This window comes from Colias eurytheme, chromosome 15 (assembly GCF_061535395.1).
Source record: "Colias eurytheme isolate Ceu_HAF_F1 chromosome 15, ilColEury1 Martin Lab GWU primary, whole genome shotgun sequence".
Lineage (NCBI taxonomy): Eukaryota > Metazoa > Arthropoda > Insecta > Lepidoptera > Pieridae > Colias > Colias eurytheme.
The window spans coordinates 6,258,746-6,278,818 of NC_142994.1; the positions used below are offsets into that span (position 1 = coordinate 6,258,746).

General features: G+C 33.3%; 3 protein-coding genes across 3 annotated transcripts; 2 read left to right on the forward strand and 1 right to left on the reverse strand.

The window, feature by feature from the left end:
* The first annotated feature begins 117 nt into the window (after positions 1-117).
* Positions 118-4,244, forward strand: eIF2Bepsilon (eukaryotic translation initiation factor 2B subunit epsilon). Its single transcript, XM_090110126.1, has 10 exons — positions 118-330; positions 406-530; positions 614-805; positions 1,002-1,185; positions 1,278-1,522; positions 2,243-2,362; positions 2,457-2,767; positions 2,848-3,030; positions 3,392-3,672; positions 3,921-4,244. The coding sequence occupies exons 1-10, from the start codon at positions 232-234 to the stop codon at positions 4,128-4,130; spliced, it is 1,950 nt and encodes a 649-aa protein (XP_089966252.1). The 5' UTR covers positions 118-231; the 3' UTR covers positions 4,131-4,244.
* A 3-nt stretch (positions 4,245-4,247) lies between these two features.
* On the reverse strand, positions 4,248-5,383 carry APC10 (anaphase-promoting complex subunit 10). Its single transcript, XM_090110127.1, has 3 exons — positions 5,146-5,383; positions 4,821-5,057; positions 4,248-4,649 (listed from the first exon to the last, which is right to left on the reverse strand). Exons 1-3 carry the CDS (start codon positions 5,240-5,242, stop codon positions 4,438-4,440), a joined length of 546 nt encoding a protein of 181 aa, XP_089966253.1. The 5' UTR covers positions 5,243-5,383; the 3' UTR covers positions 4,248-4,437.
* A 3,481-nt stretch (positions 5,384-8,864) lies between these two features.
* LOC149902340 (G1/S-specific cyclin-D2-like) lies at positions 8,865-19,744 on the forward strand. Its single transcript, XM_090110177.1, has 4 exons — positions 8,865-9,251; positions 10,681-10,896; positions 12,837-12,993; positions 17,684-19,744. Exons 1-4 carry the CDS (start codon positions 8,952-8,954, stop codon positions 17,965-17,967), a joined length of 957 nt encoding a protein of 318 aa, XP_089966303.1. The 5' UTR covers positions 8,865-8,951; the 3' UTR covers positions 17,968-19,744.
* The last annotated feature ends 329 nt before the right edge of the window (positions 19,745-20,073 follow it).

Below are 20,073 nucleotides of genomic sequence, written 5' to 3' on the forward strand. Positions count from 1 at the left end.
CACAGAAAGAGATCTATCCTATTAATTTTTGCCTGTTGGCAATTGCCAGGTGTCATTTTTTGACACATTAATATTGACATCACTGACAGTGACAAATGACAATTGAACAGAAATCAGAAGACAGAGTTTAGACATGGTCAAGACTCAAGACATAACCAAATAAAATAATAGCTAACATCATATCGTATTTTCTATTTATTTAGAGGATTGTTGAATAAAAAAGCATAAAAAATGGCTATGGAGGGCGACAAAGAAAATATTATTCAAGCCGTAGTAATTATGGATGAATTTAACAACAATTTCAATCCGATTACTAATGAAAAACCTTTGGTAAGTTGGCTACATCATTTACATTTTATAATAAATATGAGCTTGTTTTCCTTTGACCACTAAGTATTATTTCAGGGCTTGTTGCCTCTCGCCGGTGTGCCACTTGTAGATTATGTCTTGGAATCTCTTGCTGCTGGTGGAGTAGGTGAAGTCATATTATTTACTTGCCAAGAACCAGCCAAAATCAGAGACCATATAAAGTAGGTTTTTCTATATATATCGTAACTTTTTAAGGAAAATTTATATTGAAAGAAAAGTATTTCAATATTGTGCTTTTTTCTAGGAACTGTAAAAATGAAAAAGTCCCTTGGACATTTTCAATGGAAGTACAAATTTTATCATCTGAGACATGTCAAACAAGAGGTGATGTTATGCGAGAAATTGATGCTGCTGGCCTGATAAGAGGTTACTTCATCTTGTTAGGAGTCAACACTATCACAAATGTAAATTTTGCTGCTTTATTGGAGCAACATAAGTAAGTAATATTGGTAAATGAACTAAAAAATAATTTGCTATGATTTTTCTCATTGCTTAATATTTCAAAATATATTTCTTTTTGATAATGATGTTAACATTTTTGAAAGATTTGATGAAAGAAAATACATTTATTTGTACACATTAATACATATTACATACAAATAATAATAACATTTTAATTTTACATATTATAGACAAACATGTAAAAAGGACAAAGGGGCCGCAATGACCCTGGTTTATAAGGAGCTTGCATGGGACCATCCCCTTATTAGCAATGACAAGTCTATATTTGTAGCAGCTGATGGTAAATCTAAAAAGATCCTTTTGTATCAGAAGTACAAACCAAAATGCAAAGATTCAACAATTTCATTGCCATTGGTATGTATTGATTATTTTTTAATAAAATGTTTTTTTTTAGTCAAAATAATGTTATATTATAGAAAGAATAATTGAGGTTTTTAATGTTTCAGGATTGTGTTTTACAACATTCTGAGATAAAATTGCATCATAATTTACTTGATGCTAGTATTGCATTATGTTCACCATCTGTCCCCCCTCTATTCTCTGATAACTTTGATTTCCAAAATAGACATGATTTTATCAATGGTTTGCTCATCAATGAGGATATTTTGGCCAGCACTATGTATTACACTCTTTTAAAAGGCAATCAATATGCAGCTGCAGTGACTAATTGGAAAACATATCATATTATTTGGTAAGGATTTTCTTACATTATGTATACAGTTGGTACTGAAATTTATTATAAAGGTGAGTATCGACTTCGCGCTCCAAGAGAACGAACATTGGCGCGCGCTCCAGCCGCGTGAAATGGATACCAGTTTGGAACGCGCGCCAAAATGTTCGTTGGAGCGGTCGAACTCGGAGCGGTCCGTTCCGTCGGGTGTCGGTTTTTTACCGCGCATCAAACGTGGCGCGCGCGCCAATGGAGACGGGTTTGTCGTATTTTTTGTGTTTGTTGCGCTCCAAGTAATAATTATGGATAACCAAAGTTGCCGTAATTTAGATTTTTTATTTATTTAATTTTTTGCCGTCTATTCAGCTATATGGTACGAAAGAAGTTTTGTAGAACAGTAAAATTTCTTCGTATCATAATAAATCGCTTAGAGAAGATGCTTGGAGAGAAATCAGTAGTGAAATGGTAGTCCCTGTGCCGGAGTAAAAGAAAAAAATGCTGCTGCTGCTCGTACACGACTATCTTCCATGATGATCGGTCAAACACTGGAACAGTTGCCACGCGCGCCAGGTGCGCTTAGTTGATATACTTCAATTATTTGGAACGCGCTCCGCGGAACGCACTCTCGGCGCGGTCAATCATGGCGCGCGCGCCAGGAGCGCGAAGTCGATACCCAGCTTAACAATAACTGCATTATCTAACAGAAGATTAAAAATAATTCAATATTACATATTGTTTCAGTATGGATGTTATTCATCGTTGGGCACATCCTCTGTCAATTGAGACTGGATCTTTCTATCAAAACCAGTATGCCTTCATGGGCAAGCATAATTATATAAAGACTAATTGTGTCCTAAGCAGGTAATATACTTCCATTCACAATTTATTTAGACTGTATAGCAAACTTAATAATCTTATATCAATTTGATACTTATAATTTTTATATTCATTTCAGGTCTTGCACACTGGTAGAAGATGTGATAATTGGATCTGATACTCATACAAGTGACATGTCATCACTTTCCAAAACAGTAATTGGAGACAATAGTAACATAGGAAAGAATGTGACTATACACGGAAGTCACATTATGAATAATGTTGTTATTAAAGATAATTGTAAAATCATGAACAGTTTTATTGATGACAATTGTGTGATAGAAGAAAATAGCATCCTTGAAGGTGCTATCATTGCTTCAGGTGCAAAAGTTAATGCAGGCAGTAAATTGAAGGGTTCAATTATTGAGAAGTCGGATAAGGATAAGAATGGTATAATACAAATTACTTGCTAAAACAAAATGTGTAATGTAGAATATTCATATAATACAATTATTTTATGTACATTCCAGAAAAAATATTATCAAAATCAACCTCAGAAAGTGGTACAGAATGGGAGAATGAGTCTTCTGGTGATGGTGATGATGAACTAGTTGGGTTTGAGAAACAGTGGAGTGACAGTGAATCATGTTACTCGTCAGATTCTAGTGCACAATCATCATTGCCCAATTCACCTGTACCAGATGACACAAACAGTAAGTGTTGCCATGTGTTTTGATTAAAATCTATTTTTTCATGTGATTGTATATAAAACATGTATATAAAACTTATAAAAGACATAGTGATGCGATTTAATGTGTTCTATCACAAAAATAAATCTTATATATAAAAATGAATCGCAAAATGTGTTGGTAAGCGCATAACTCGAGAACGGCTGAACCGATTTCGATAATTCTTTTTTTATTATATTCCTTGAAGTACGAGGATGGTTTTTATGTAGAGAAAACGTAAATATGTACCACGGGCGAAGCCGGGGCGGATCGCTAGTAAAATATAAATCTGAATATTTTGTATCTTAACTTACTAACTAACTTAACTAATCTTGATTTTTTACAGTTTTCCTACAAGAAGTGGTTGACAGTCTTGCTAGAGGTTATGAAGAAAAACTTAAATGTGACTATCTAATTCTGGAGATCAATTCATCAAGATATGCTTATAATATCCAATTACATGAGGTCAACTTCTTTGTTGTAAGGGCATTACTGAGTTTGCCCATTTTAATAGAAAGCAAAAATGTCCTTGTAACAGTTAAGGATATACTGAAATTTTTCCATCCTGTGTTGGCCAATTATATCAAGACCAAGTCTGCTATTATGGATTGCTTGAAAGCTGTTGAGGTAAAAGCATTTTTATATATGTATTTTTACCTTTTAACCAGATAATTTGTTAATCAAATTAGCAGATTGTATATTTAATCGCATATTAGGAATTTCCGTGAAACAAATTTAGTAAAAATATGCATGAAAAATCAATAGACAGAAATTTTAATCTGTCTTTGAGTTTGATTTCTTCTATAAACTAATAATTTTATTTAATTATCCAATTTATAAATCAAAAAATTTCTAAATTAAACATTAATTTATAGGATAGCTGTATTAAAAATGAGTGGCTCAATGGTAAAGCAGGCCAGGTGTTACATCTACTGTATGATGCTGATGTAATTGATGAGGACTCTTTATTAGAGTGGTATGAAGATTTGAAGGAGGATGAAAGTGAAATTGTGAATCAGACGTCACTAATTAAGTTCTTTGAGTGGCTTCAAGAGGCCAGCGAGGAGAGTGATGAATCTGACTAAAATATATTCCAAGTACAATTTTTGTATGTAAATACAGTCAAAATGTAAATAAATACTTAAGCAATTAATATGTGTATTTTATTAAAGTGGAATTAAAATGACAGATTAATATAATCAAGTCTTTTATTGATTTTTTTAAGATCTCTTAAATAGTTAACATTATAATATGATAGGACTGTAAAACATATTTTATTATATAAAAGTAATCATTACAATCTAGAAACATATTTAATTACAATATTCACCTCAGATCATAGCATTTTAGTATTTCAATGCACATTTACATATGAATCAACTGTTTTTAAAATTATCTTATTGTAGCATATTGTTGAAATTGTACAGTTGAGAATTTCCTAAATTTATTAATATCAAAAGATGTTGGTTCACAAGGTGAATGAATTTTAATTTGTCTCATGTGTGTGTCTCTTCCATTTTGATGATTGCTGAGAACAGCTATTTGGATCATATAAGTTCTTATTGGTCTTTCATGGATGTCTTTAATAGGTATCATCTCCCAACCTGTAAAAATATGTGAAATAAGAATGAATAACCTTTAATATTGTTACTTAGCAAAGTATATTTTAGACACACCAAATCTAACAAATGTTGTTTGTATTAATATTTAATATATTTTATATTAAATTTCCTTCGTTTCATTAATTTAAATCAAAACATACAATTTCAACTTACCACTTGGTTCTATTAACTCAATGACTTCAATTTCTTGCAGATCATTAAAATGGGTTCCAGCCCTGATGGATATTCTACTGGGTGTGTAACTCTCGTCAAGTTTGTAGTCCGTGTAAATATAAATATGTGAAACCATCGTTTTTCTTTGGAACTGAATATTCACTAAGTGAGGTAATTGTCCATCTGACTGCCAGTATGTGTCCATACAATCATCTCTTAGTTGGTCTATACCAAATCCTAAAATTTAAACAAATGTTACAAAAATGTGGTTCAGATTACGCTTCATGAGTTTCAAAAGTTTTGTAAATATTTTGTTATTACCTACCTGGTTTACAAGATGATAGACTCCATATAGCATGGTTGCCTACCTCGCGTACTGTTCCTGATCTTTCACTCACCAATGGATCCTTTTCGGAAGTCATTACTCAAATAGATTTCACTTATTACTTTGCAAAACTGTCTAAAAATTATTTTCAAATAGGAGGTAAGAAGACAACAACCATTTTTTTAACATCAATACAAAGAGAATTTAAATCACTACCTACGTTTTACATCAATAGTCCACACTCCACACATGACACTTGATAGTTGACATTACTTGCTCTGTGATCAGTGTTGCCAACTTTTTTTTTTCGAACCCACATATTGGAGCATCTTGGCCCACCAGAAATCCACTAAAGTAATCGGTCTTTAAAACCACCAGAAAAAACACTAAAAAATATCCAGAGACATGTAAATATTGAGTGCCAGTTGGCGAATTTTTTGCGAGTTATTTGTAAATAACATCTATTTTGAACTAAGTAATTTTTATTTTTGTTACAATATATGTATTTAAAGATCATCTTCAGAAGAATCTGCTTCTTCTAGAGTTTCAGTATGTAAAGAATAAATTTCTGTGAAAGACATTTTTGTGTGGTTTGGGCATATTTAATGTAAAACCATATTACTTCACAAAATTAATTAAAATACGACAAGCTTGAAGCTACCGGCTGCGGCGTTACCAATACCGACTGACAATAATTATTATTGTTTTTGTACACAAATACAGAATAAACATAGTTATAACCTTTTGAATCAAATTATACTCTTTATATCAATAGTAATAAAGTCTTTAATCAAAAATATTCAAGCAATAGACAAACAACTTTCGGGGAATTCCCGAATGTTCGTTCTGTTACCAATATGCCACAAAATCATACCCTTGTTTCACATAGTTCAAGTCGTTCTTTTTGAGTATTTATGTAAATCTTTCTAGTGGTTGAATGTCGTACCTTACCACTAATTGAACTCATCTAAACCACTAGGAAAATCCACCAGCAACTAAAACCAATATTTGTCCGCTAAATGGGGGAGCTAAACCACCAGATGTAGTGGAAATTCCACTGAGTTGGCAATACTGTCTGTGATAGTTGACAGTGCATCTTGACAGATGACAGTTGACAAACGACAAACGGATTTGTTTACGACAGATGCGTCCTGTTGTACGCAAATATTGTAACCTAAGAAGAGATACTTTTTCATTGATTGGCACAACTTAAGGATAGGATAATAATTTTGTGATTATAATATTAAATAGCATATTATATCTATATTGAATATGCGCAGTAATTCCCTTCACATTTCGCTTAGTGCTACATTTACGTGCAACCACAGATCTGGTACTAGATCTGTGCGTGGAACCGAATTACAATACATTACACCACATTTAACACACTTTTGGAAGAAACTACTTAGTACATTTATAGTCTCTTTGAATACATTATTTAAATAGTTTAAATATGACCATTTTCATATTAAAATTTTTTGAGCTTTATTACAAAAAATAGGTACTCTCATTTTGTTCTAGTCTCTTAACTATTTGCTTCTTCCAAACATACACTGCATTTTTAGATAGTTATTGAGATTTATTGAATTACGAGTTACATACGTATTGTAGGTATATAAAAATAAAAAGTTTAAAAAGAAATGAAATCCAACTTGTACTCTAGCGCAGCGTTTAAAATTTTCCTACCACTTTTCTAGGGGGGCGGGTCGCTTTTGCGCCCGGTTTAGGTTCGAAATTTGAATTATATAACCTAAATCATTAGATAACAATAAAAAATAAAATAAAAATAATGTCCATAAGAACTTCTGAAATAGAATTTCTTTTTATTTTGTTTCTAAAATTTACTAGAATAAATTACATGAAAACGTACAAAATATTATCAGCTATTTACGGGTATATACGTAACCTAAATTCGTGTGGGAATGTCGGTCATCAGAATTTCACAATCGAGTTTATAGCTCTATTAAGAAAACTGTATGGGAAAGGGTTGACAAATTGATAACTTTATAATTAGTGGTTACAGTAAACAGTAATTGGTTGCGGGTTCTGATGATGCATGCGATCAAATAATTAGAACAGCAAATATATGAAACAAAATTGATACAGTGAAGATAAAGTGCAGGTATCGTACATATTACATATTTATTTATTTAAATACACATATTACACACTAACATTACAGTAACCCAATTCGATACTGCTTTATAAGTAGGTATATGTCGATTGTCGACTTATTTTAAATTTGGGTACCTACCTATCAAGTAAAATGAAGACGTAATCATCGATAAGGTCTCGCTTTTCCTCTGAAAAAGAAAAAAATGTACTTTTATATTGAGGTCCTTCATGTTTTCATATCTTTATAATTATATCTATGCAGTTATAGCAAAAAGGTAGAATTCAGTAATATGTAGGTGAGGTCTTTAATGTCACTAATAGAGAAAAAAGTTATGACAAGGACAGCGTAAATTCTTGTGAGATTACATGTTGTGTTACCTATTGAAATATTTTAAAGTAAACTTGGGCAAGGGATTGTACGCAAGTCATAATAGTATACTGTTTATATTTTTATTTTGGTTACTCACAAATGTTAGGAAAGAAGCAAATAGAACAACTTACCGCATTTGCTACGTCTCTAGCAACTTTCGGAGCAGCGGGTTTTATTGGAATGGTATTCCTGACCGATTGGAAGTGTATTTGTACCCACATACCTTTTTACAATGGAAAGTTTAAGAGCTAAATAATATGACATTAAAAGTTAAAACAATCTTTAGAAAAGTACAACTTTAATAAAAATAATAAGAATGCAGCTTACATGTTAATATTTATGATGTGGCACGTACATACATTTAAATACATTTTGGGAGGGCACGTGTACTACAACAAAGGAATTCTAAGAGTGAATGGAATTAAAATAATGACTACTTTCGAAGATCAGGTGTGTCAGGATTTGTTATAAAAATGTCAACCGGATCGCGAACACCCGGCGCACGCGCAGCTGTGCCCTCGGCCCTCCTCCGGCTGGCGCCCTCTGAATAAACAGGACCTCTGTTGTGTAATTGTTATGGGTTTTAATTTTTTTATAATAATATGTAGAAATAAATTTGACTGGTAATAAATTAATGTGAATTACTTGGACTTTTTATTGCTGATTTAAGATAATTACTTATTTTTATAAGTTTATAGATATACATTAACATATTATGTACCTACCATGTGGTTACCTGTATTTAATAATAATGATTTATTTATAAGTTCAACGTCTTCAATCATCTCGTTAATGGAAAACTGAATAAGTGAGAGTTTACTAGATATGTTCAGGAACCTTTACCGATTTATTTTCCTGACATTTTTTAACTATGCTTGAATGTCTAAATGGCTATTCCAAAAAAAGTATATTAATTTCATATTAACCATATAAGCACAAAAAAGCTAGCTAATGCAATACATATTATGTTATGTATGTCTACGTTTAAGTTGCAAATCATAGTAGTTATGGACTTTAAAAAATAATGTATCAACAATCAACATGAAACCTTAATTTTTGTCATACAAAGTGTAACTTTAAAAACCGTAAGTCTCGAGTATAATTAAGTGTATCTTGAATAGGGTCCGCAAGGGTCTTAGAACTTTTGAAAAGCACAAAGGAGGCATGGTGGGGTAGCGACTAGCGTAGCGTGCTCACTATTCACGCGCATTCCTTGACATTTCGAAACCGCACTCGTGTTTTTGGTCGCTCGGTGACCGGCTGTGCCGTTTGTGCCGGTGCCCTTACGAGTTACGTACTTTGCTACATTAATATCGTGCCTATGCCAACTACGAACTTCATCGTTAAACTTAAGGACATTGTGAAAAAAAGTGTTTTGGTGTGGAAAATGGATTTATCGTGCGGAGAGAATCTACAAAATTCTGGAAATAATAGCAACAGCAGTGGACGAGCAGATATGTGCATCGCAGGTCCAGATCGGGCCCTGGACCGGAATCCACACCTTCTCACCAACCTTCTGTCTCTGGAAAGATTTCACGCTTTGCACACGGACTACTTTCAAAATGTTCAAATAGATATACAACCATTTATGCGGAAGGTTGTGACTACATGGATGTTGGAGGTACGTGAGCTTTTTTATATTTTTATGTGAAGCATGCCTTTACAATGCTTATGTTAATCATGTCCCTTTGTAGAAACTTGAAACTATCGCCTACTGTTTCCGTCAACAGCTGATTAAGTTGACGTCAATGACCTTTAATTTGTAAGCGGCGTAAGGGCTTCCGAGCTTTCTAAGATAGAGCTTTCCAAACAAAAGTTTTACTATCATTATTTTTATAGATATTTAAGTAAGAAGAAAGCGTTGTTTCATAACTAATACATATTTGTCATGACAATAGTAGATTACTCATTAAAATTATGTAACTACCCTCATGTTTGTTATTTCTGAAAAGGTATTATTACATTTTTATTTAAAAAACTATACCTACATTTGCATATAGGCAATTGTTTTTATGTTAAATATTTAATATTTATGCCAAATTTTATATTAGTATTTTTTTAATAAGATTAATGTGAAGTATAATTATTTTATATCTAAAAATATATATAATTAAAATGTCGATAACAGATAATCGTATTCTAAATCAGTGATCTTATTAAAGCCTACGGATAATAATAATTAGTAAGTAATTCATATAAGAATAATATTTGAATATAAAAATTCTAATTATGTTTGATTTTAATTATAGCCTTGCCATATAACTAAAATATAAGTTTGGATGACTCATTTTTTTTCAATTGACTGTATTTTCAATACCTACACAACTAATCAATTAATTATGCAGGTGGTCATTAAGTGTGTGTGTGGAATTTATGTAACAATATTTACAACTAAATATACATACTTACATAATAAAATTTAGGGGGGATATCTATTGACAATTGACAAACAGATTATAGTGCTATGATAGTATTTTTTCCTAATAATGTTCCTCAACTAATAGTTTTTTTTTTACTTTTTACCTACGACTAGGTTAACGTATATACCTACAAGTAAAGTAAAGAATGGATTCTAGAACACGTGTGTATTTTATGAGGCTTTACAATTGCTGTTCGTTGAACGGAAGCTTTTTTACGTAATTTTTTTTAGTTAAATAAGTTCGGGTTGGATGAGCAAGGGAATCTTAATAGCTATAACCTAAGAAGGCTCTGGCATTAAATCCTAATATATTCTGTAACGTTCTTAACAGCCGTTCAGCGAGTGTAACCTATATAAACACTAGTTTCTTTTTATTTAGCTAAACATACTACGTGTGACACCATTCGATTCGAATTATCACGTAATATGTTATATATAGGGAAGAATGTTATACATATATAGCTTATAGGGAATACTTGTTATAAAATTAAGATAATGGAAAACATAAGAAATGTTTTTCAACCCAATCAAACACAAATTAAAAGTATCAGCCGCAATCGAATGACATTTTTAAGCAATTTTATGGATGATTACAGTTAAATCTATATTTAAAACAATTTTTGTGTCCCAGGTTTGCGAAGAGCAGCAATGTGAGGAGCAGGTGTTCCCGCTGGCCGTGAGCTACGTGGACAGGTTTTTGGCGCAGGTCGCCATCTCGCGCCAGCAGCTGCAGCTCCTCGCGGTCACTGCTCTGCTGGTAGCCTCCAAGTTCCGTCAATGCCATCCACTGTCCATCGACCTTCTATGTGCCTACACGGACAACTCGGTGTTCCCACATGAAGTTCGAGTAAGTTTCAGTTTCTATTTTATATTTAATTGCATAAGTATCATCTTTTGTATTGTCATCGGTTAATAATATGAGGCGAGCTTTTATTAGACATAAAGTTTTGTTAATCACGGCAAATGCAAATTGACGACCGTTTTAATATGTTTCAATTAGCAATTCAGTTTTATCCGGTATTTCTTGGGATTAAAAAGTAAATCCTGTGGTATATTGTAACTCTAAGCACAGAGCTTTTATAAATAAATATAGAAATATATTTCAGAACAAAATTGTATAGCCTTCTTATCTTGATAATTTATTTCCTAGCTCTAGCAAGTATTTAATTAGTTGGATCATTATCAAAAAAGGTCGATTTGAAAGTTAACGCGCCAAGACACAGGCACACACCTTACATCCTGCGACGACCGCAAGACGGTATACATTGTTTTGATTACACTGAGTGAACTCGATTAGCTGAGTCAAATGTCACTCTTTCACCCCTTGGGGGTCCGCCTTTATATTACCCGTTTCCTCAGTCTTCCTTATGAGTTTCCTGTTATTACTTCTTCCGCAATGCTTATTGTATGCGTTCTGGGGGACTACACTTATTATTTTCTTACGATCCTCCTGTAGCGTGTGACGAAAGCACTTAACAATTAGACACTGCTTCCGACGGAAATGTGGGAAGTGACATACCGATGTATCAACTGATAAGGATGTCTTTCTTCGGGTTTTATCAGTTTTACTCCTTCGTAGGTATGTTCATAATTTACTTCATGTAATCGCACAACAATGTAATCACAACCGCAAATTGCTATGTTGATAATTTGAATATGGTGTGCGGCAAAGCAGGTGTGATTCGACCAATTAGTTCGGTAACACCCGTGAGCTTTTGACTTGTCACATTATTCTCACGCTACTCGTACCCTCTGCAGTTTACCATTACGTGATAAATGCCTAAAAAATTGAATAAATATATTTTTCTCTGGGACTTTTTCAAGTCATTTTCGTTATAATTCTAGGGATAACAAAAAACAAGTTTTACGATACATTTTCATGTAAGTAATAAGTAAGTATCATATTATCATTAATCTAAGCATATCATAATATGAAAACGTCAAACTTGTATAAACACAAAGTAATCTAAAATATTCAAATTATGATATCTATTTATTGGCATTACTTAATTGGATGCCGTGAGAATGTGACCACTACTTGAAGGCATGTCGTGTACCGTATGGTATTGTGGGGGTACTCGTATTTCCTTGCAATTAATTCATACGATGATCCCATAGATAAGTTGTCGATATGCATGGTAATGAGATCGTTTAGTGGTATGTTCCCATGTCTTTGGCCACCTTTATGAACAGTTGGTGTTTCGATCCAAATTATAATAACTGCGTGGGAAGTTTTTAAAATGTATGGTCTTACAAGATGTTGTTGATAATAGTTTATGTATTTATTCATGCAACGAGAGTTTATCATCTAATATTATGTGCGATGTGGGTATTATTATTCTTTAAAATAGCTTACTGCTGAATTCTTTTAATTAGTCCTCGTTCATGCGAACATCCTTAAATGTGCAGATTTTATAAGGTTTCACACAGATTCTTACACACACAATTAGGCCACCCTTATTATTTTAAAGAGCTTCCCGACGAGAACCTCCCTATTCGATAGTTCTCTTGGTTTGCCCTATTCTTGTACTTTTGTTCGTGAATTCGCTATTTTTTGCGGTTTCCGCCTGTTCCATCGTGTATGACGGTGAAAATTCAACTGTGACGAAATTATATACATATCTTGTGTTTACTTTTATTAAGAATATTTTAAGGAGATTTAGTATTTTGATTCATACTAAATAAAAAGTCTTTTCTGTTATTTATGTTACGTAATGTAGAATTGAATTCAAATCGTATTATAAGTATACAAATTGAGCGGTATATAACACGGTATCTTTGTTACAGCAATGGGAAATGATGTTGGTGCAACGTATGAACTGGCAGCTATCAATCGCCACAGCATTTGACTTTGTAGAGCCAATGCTGGCCAGAGTGCCCTGGGGTCGAGGGAACCCTCTCATACGGACACACGCTCTTACACTCACTTCAGTATGTTATACAGGTAAGGCTCCAGAAATTATACTATTCTAATTAAGTTGTCGTTGTCATAAGATGCGGGTGGAAATTACGACGACTGCCCTTGAGCTCATGGTGATTATTGAAAATCGATAAACGCAATAGATGTGATAATACTCAACATTATAGGTTCGAAGGAATTTTATGGAGTATATTATGTAAGTAGTAATAAGAGGTCCTACTATAATCGCAATATATTTTCAAATACATACTTTGATGGTAGATATGCTAAAATCTTCATTTATACACAGAATTGAACTACTTTGTCTTCAAAAATTAATTCATATACCTACCTATCTAGTTACTAATTAATTATAAGGTATTCATATTTACCCCTTTTCAACATCAACGTATAAACTAAAGTCATTTTTACCTTCTTTTATATTATATAAATTTAATGTTAGAAAAAAAACTTCTAAAAAAGTACACCAAAAGAAAAAAATAGAGTCGAAATATTTTAGGATAGGCGTACAATTACATTGTTCGACATTTTTTACCGATTAACGGGGGTTGTGAATGATCGTACCTCCCTTTGTTGCGTAATGCGATTAAAGTGCGTGCAGTCGAGTGGTCATGTATGAGTATTTAGTGTTTAGGGCGGAGGGTCGGAGTATCGGAACGCACATGCCCGTGCCGTGATATCGCACACCTTGTGCCGACACCCCTCTGCCACTGACCCCTACGTTTGTCCACTTACATAGAAATTATTGCAATTTGTTTAAATTTACAGTTTGATTATATAGGCACACTGTATGATGATTATTCTGATAAATCAAGAGGTTAAATTTATATGTGGCAATACTTTCAATTTAATCACTTCATCATGACAGGATGATCGTGGTTATTTCGGAAGGAAAAACTTTACAACTACAACATATTGGAAAAAATATAATGCAGTAGAGTTCTTTACTCATGAGACTAGTTCACTAAAAATAGGCGCTTTTGAAACAAATAGTGAAATTTATATGATAAAAATATTAAAGGATATTTTGATAAACTGGTTAAACATAACCATAATGTTATCGAAGCAATCTGATTTATGACATACGAGTTACGATACCATGTGCCCGCCTGGGGATAAACACTCGTTCTCTCTTATTAGCTGTCGTTATTATTTTTAAATACACTGATCTGGTTTTGTTTACAGTGATAATTTAGTTTATTAACATATTATTCTGTAGACGAGCAAAGATAAATATGACTTTTGTGTATCTACTTTTAGCCATACAGCGTTAAATTCCACTTCACAAAATATTATGTTCCTTAAGAAGGCGTACAGTATTTAAATAGTCTCATAATAAGAAATAATAGATATTGATCCAAAAATGGATAGGAGGAATAAAATATCAAGGATCTTATGAACTGTTTTAAAAATAATGAAGATAACAATGGATAGGATATCTGACGACCGGTGCTTAACCCGAAGCGCCCCTATGGTCCGGAGAGTATTTAGATAATATTTTATTTATGGCTGGCATGTGTTGAGCTTCGGGTATTTTTTCAGCCTCTCTAATTTAAATGTCAACTATACTGATTAGTAGTAATTGAAACTCAACACTAATTTACACACTACATTTTTGTGGCATTCTTTGAAAGTAACTATATTAATTCTAGTATAAGTAAAATAACATTTTCATGTTATTTATTCAAATATGTATTGCAGTATAATACGTGATTATACTTGCATAATTTTTAATGAAATTCGAGTACAAAAAAAGGACATGTGCGTAACGTGCGCTATTGGTCAACGGAAGTAAAGTTGTATAAATAATTGCCGGTTGCTGTTTGGATAATATTGGAGGTGTGAACAGGTTAATAACATTTCTTAACCCTTAACCCCTATCCTAATGTAGGTTTTATAGCCCCCATAAATGTTAAATTTGAAACACGATCGCAAAGATAATAGAGCTACTATTATCTTAGCAGTTAGCACAATATCCATTTCATATTAATTCATTTTGTTTACAGCAACGCATAACTAATACAGCAAAGTTGATTATAGTGCATATCAAGTTTTAAATATTAACTAAGTAGTTTTATATTATTGATGCCGACAAACATATTATAGGTAGTGCTTAGTTATAGTGATATCATTTATAATTAACAAAATTGGACGATAGCGAGCGATATTAAACAAGTCGAATGCTTTTAAGTGGAAATAATTCAAGTAACCATGTCACGGTCGCTGTGACTTATGAGACTAGTTGTCGAGCGCAGGGGACCGCGCCAGCTGAGATGCCGACAATGCGCGAAGACGTCCCGCAGCCATTGTGTTTTTCAGTCGGCCTGTCCCGCTCTACGCGACAAAGGGCTCCCAAGTCCCAACAAAAACGTCGCCTGGCGCACCTGGCGTCCCAACCCTAAGCTATCTAACCCGAAATGAAGATAGTTTCTGATCTGAATACTTTAAGATTGTTGAACCAAATCTCTTTCCGTTTCTTCACTTCCGATCTATTCCATGACAAAAGCACAACCCGACGTTTTACGATACAAATTATAGTATCCTGAATATGTATGGGTAATTGCCTTCAATCGAACGAATGAAATAATTTAAACATGATTTCTAAGAACCCTCTTCGAGCAGTTAACGGCTTGCAAAAATAAGATATATGGTATTAGAACTAGTTTCACACAATTAGATAATGACATTTACTATTTGCAACCCCTGCACATTTGCTTTTGTTTGTAAAGGTGAAGAGTTGATGTTTCGCCCCATTCGATGTTAGGGCGAGACAGGTTTACGAAACGGAACTTAACGGTTCCTAAAGTCTGTTTGTGGAGGTTGATTACATTCGCTGGTGTAATTAGAAGGGTAAGACGGGGGTGTAGTCTTAGACGCGTGGCCCCTTAGCGCGTGCGTCACCAGATGGTGAGGCCAACTGACAGGCAACCTGTCGCGCAACGGATCGCCTCGGTCCGTTGACCGTGCTCGAGATCACGGCCTGATACGAGACTCGCTATCAGTTGGGATTTTATAATGCCCAAATCCGCTATTTCCCCACATAACATGCTTTTGATTTATTCACTGTAATTATAACCTTTGCAGCCTTTTTTGTTTTATGGCAACTGCTATTTGAATATGTTTGTTAAATTACCCGACCACGTGGTGAAGTTAAATCATAGCTTTATATAAGACGTACACAGTGTTTATATCATTCGACTTTAAGATGCAATGAAAATGCATCTTTCAGTTGAATGGGATATAAAATTAAACTTGATCAACGTAAAATTTTATCAGTTTTATTTTACAAATACATATGTGGTAACATTATCTAGTACAAGATACCAAACGAAAGTATTCAACTAAAAGCTAGATCAAATTTAATGTTCGTTATAATTATAAATAAGTATTGTAGGTATGTGATAAATTCATCTTTTTGTAAAGTCCGTTAAAATGTTACTTAATCAATAAATATATTAAAATCAGTTTCGTTAAGTTCAAACTGTTATTGACCCTAACGTATAACGAACTTGAGGTTACCATTTAATAGACACCTTTTTACGTTAAAATGGCGTGTTTTCATGTTTTTCTTTAACGAAAGTACCTATGCAGCGTAAAGAAGCGTATAAGGGCACGCTAGAGTAAAGAAGGGTGTAGGTGGGCAGTGACCCTGTAGCTACCTACTTGGAGGCAGCGAGCGGAAGGGTCGTGCCAGGTGCTATTACATCTGCCGTCTTGGCGTACCCTCAGTCCACAAGCTAACACCCAGTACTTCTTGTAAAATTGTACCACGTTGTTATGCTCCATCGCCCTGCCTTCACCGTTAGGAATATAGACGCATCTACCTTTATAGGTTCACTGACTTAATGTGGTTTAATCATGATGTGCCATGATAATGTGGTCAGTTTTGTATGATAAGATGGTTTTAAGATTTATAATGCTCAACGCTTAAGCCTATAATCTGCAGATTGACAGAAAAAGCTGAAACATGTAAAATCAACAAATTTTGTTATAGTTTAAATTGTTTATATTAAGGATACATTTAACATTACTGTTAACATTGACCCTAATAAATCGTTATTGATTATAAATATCGATCTCAAAACTCCTTTCATAACAATTGGTTCGTTTCTCCGTCCCTAGCAAAATTTGCAGCTGTGCCCTTGACTAGAAGACGTAAGATGTAAATTACTATTATATTCCCGCTATTGTGCCCAAAGCTACGCAACACAAAGATGCAGACGGGGACGCAATGCACAAATCTGGCAGCTGGCAGTTTTCCTTCCTTATTCTCAGACAACAATAGTAGCTAGTATTGTGCAAAATGTAACGCGATTTTTTGGGACCCCTTCGATATTGTACCGGCAAGATTGCGATTGACTCGGCCATTTTTGGTCATATCGGTCGATCGAAGCGAGATATTCACAGTACGATGAGTGTTTTACTGGACCTAAATAAAAACAAACGCAAGGACGCTAAGATGCAAGGTGCTCGTGCCACCTGTCTGTATCAAGTAATTATCTCACAACAGATGCGCTTTACCTGCGTCCGCGTACCTCGCTCGGCGTATCCTTGTATTAAAAGAATGCCATAAAAATAAAAATCGTAACTTTATGCATGTACCTTTATTAAGTGATTATTCCTGTGTTTTTAAATGTTATTACCCATTTAAAAAACATATTGAGTAGATTATACTAAATACTATTATACTAAATTCATTTTTCTTTGTTAACAGAAACTGAGCTTCTACTAGTACCACCGTCTCTGATTGCTGTGGCGTGCATCACAGCCGCTGCCCGAGGTCTTAGAGTACGTATGTCTGTGAGTGACCTGTGTTTACTCACGAGATCGCCGCCTGTTGCCGCAGAATTGGTGGCAAGACACGTGGAAAGAGTCCTTGCTAGGGAGACCCAAGCTCCAGAACCAAGGGCCAGACACGTTCAACCCGTGAAGCAAACGACATCAGACCAGACCCAACTCCCCGACACGCCTACAGATGTCCAAGATGTTCGTTTTTGACTTTATATTCAGGCTACAGTTTAATAAGTGTCTTTTTGCACCGTAATCATTGTCGTGAGGTAAAAAAGCTAATCAAATATGAATGAGGATTGATTATCGGATACGTATGCTTTAGTAAATTATTATTTTTGTTCTTATAATCTTGATTGATAATTGGCAATTACTCAAATCTCAAATTCAATATTTTCATTGCCTCTTCGGCATAGATATGAAACTATCACGCTTAGCTATCACGTATAAGTCAATTGATCTCATCGGCATTGATGAAATCAGTTTCTAAAGATTTCATTGTTACATTTTTTTCGTCTTGCACCTGGGCGTACAACAAAAGTTTTTGGTTGAAAAACAGTTTATTTATTTTGTTTTTCTCAATACTACGGACCTAACGTCGCAAAAACGTCCATTGATCTCAAATTATTATTTAAAAGCACTAGTGTAGATTTGTGTTATTTATTAATGGTATATTTGTTAATATTAGGTACATTATTTATTATAAATCAGTTTGACGGTGTTTCAAATAATGGAGTTGTAAGCTATATTAGGTATAAGGATGTTTTTTGTAAATTATGATCTCCGATTACTCCAAAAAATTATACATAGTAAGACTGTTTTCGTCTCAAGCATTTTCTAGCCAAATATTCGAAATGTACCTACGCGTCCATTTTTGGAGGACATATTATGACATTGTTATGTACGTAATATTTGTATAAATTTAATACATAAAAATAGTTTCAATGTATAAAAGACATTATTATGATGATTATTTTGTGTCATAGTAAATCATAATTTATTATTGAAATAGGATCTCAGTTAGCGAATTCCAAATAAACAATGAAATGTCTGTAAAGAATAACGTGTTTAGTTTTTAGTTTTACTGATTTGAGTGAAAATGTTAAAGTATGTAATGTTTATTTAGGTCGATGTTAAGTTTTAGTAAATTCTAGTCACATGTTTTACACATTCCTGTTATCGACCAAACTTATTCGTAGATTTAATTACTAATATAATACTTTATTTGTACTTAGATTTATAAGCCGCGACAATTTGCCTTTCACATTTAATTTGGACAGTAAAACCACTATTTTTTATTGCCTAAGAATATTTTTTTTCCCTTTAATAATGAAGTACACTTTGTACGTTGTATTGTTTCTAAAAATTAAACTAGGATGCAACCAAAATTGTACCCGCTCCCGTTTTAGTTGTTGAATGTTGATAAGTGTATGATATGTTATTTGTAATACTCATTATATATTATCTTCGAACCAGTGGAGGCAAATTGAAACCTTCATAAATAATTGATTTATATCATTCGTTAGTTTAATGTGTTGTGTAAAGTTTAACATTAAGTAGAGGGAATTGAAGCATCGAAGTGGCACGGCGTGTCTATTGTCTATCGTTACGCTGTCTTGATTAAGCTAATTAATACAACCGATGGTAAAGCTCTTGAAAATTTCCAAAAAAATATGAAAGTTCATGTTTAAAGGCTCTTCATTAACTCAAGATTCGTTCCTTGATTATTATATACGTGTTACCAAAACCCACTGAACTAGCAATGTTAGCGTATTTTACATTTACTAATATGTATATAATTATGAAACATTTAATTGAAGGGCTTTTTTAAAAAGGATTTTGTTTTTGGCACATAATATGTAAAAATAAAGCACAAATATTTTTTGTTTATATACGTTTATGTTAGTTGCTACAACTAAGTTAGGCTAACTTAAGGTGTACAGTTATGCTGAAAATGTTGTGAAGTTTCCTAAAAGAAATAAAATATAAAAACACGAATGAAGTATTTTTTTCATCCTATTTCAAGTCATCATATTTTATTTCGAAAACTTGATAAGGAGATATTGAATTTCCTCTATTATATCACTCAATAATTAGGTTTCTGATTCCATTTCATGGCCTAAATGGAGTAATCGTATAAACTGCCGTGCTTATTTACTTATTATATTTTTTCATTTCTTTTGTGACCAACTCCAATAATAAAACATTACAACTGTATTCTAATGGTAGCCCACATTTTACGAGGTTACTTTTTAAGTCGATATTTTAAACAAAAATGAAACAATAAAGAATCTTTTTTTTCTTATTTGAAAGTGA

What these genes read in the sequence shown, in the direction of transcription:
- eIF2Bepsilon (XM_090110126.1), top strand. Translation starts at nt 232, where the DNA reads ATGGCTATGGAGGGCGACAAAGAAAATATTATTCAAGCCGTAGTAATT. An exon ending in GTCGGATAAGGATAAGAATG is followed by an intron (nt 2,768 to 2,847) that starts GTATAATACAAA and finishes TGTACATTCCAG; the next exon opens with AAAAAATATTATCAAAATCA. An exon ending in TGTACCAGATGACACAAACA is followed by an intron (nt 3,031 to 3,391) that starts GTAAGTGTTGCC and finishes GATTTTTTACAG; the next exon opens with TTTTCCTACAAGAAGTGGTT.
- LOC149902340 (XM_090110177.1), top strand. Translation starts at nt 8,952, where the DNA reads ATGCCAACTACGAACTTCATCGTTAAACTTAAGGACATTGTGAAAAAA. An exon ending in TGACTACATGGATGTTGGAG is followed by an intron (nt 9,252 to 10,680) that starts GTACGTGAGCTT and finishes TTTGTGTCCCAG; the next exon opens with GTTTGCGAAGAGCAGCAATG. An exon ending in CACTTCAGTATGTTATACAG is followed by an intron (nt 12,994 to 17,683) that starts GTAAGGCTCCAG and finishes CTTTGTTAACAG; the next exon opens with AAACTGAGCTTCTACTAGTA.
- APC10 (XM_090110127.1), bottom strand. Translation starts at nt 5,242, where the DNA reads ATGACTTCCGAAAAGGATCCATTGGTGAGTGAAAGATCAGGAACAGTA. An exon ending in TCTATCATCTTGTAAACCAG is followed by an intron (nt 5,058 to 5,145) that starts GTAGGTAATAAC and finishes TTTAAATTTTAG; the next exon opens with GATTTGGTATAGACCAACTA. An exon ending in TGAGTTAATAGAACCAAGTG is followed by an intron (nt 4,650 to 4,820) that starts GTAAGTTGAAAT and finishes ATATTTTTACAG; the next exon opens with GTTGGGAGATGATACCTATT.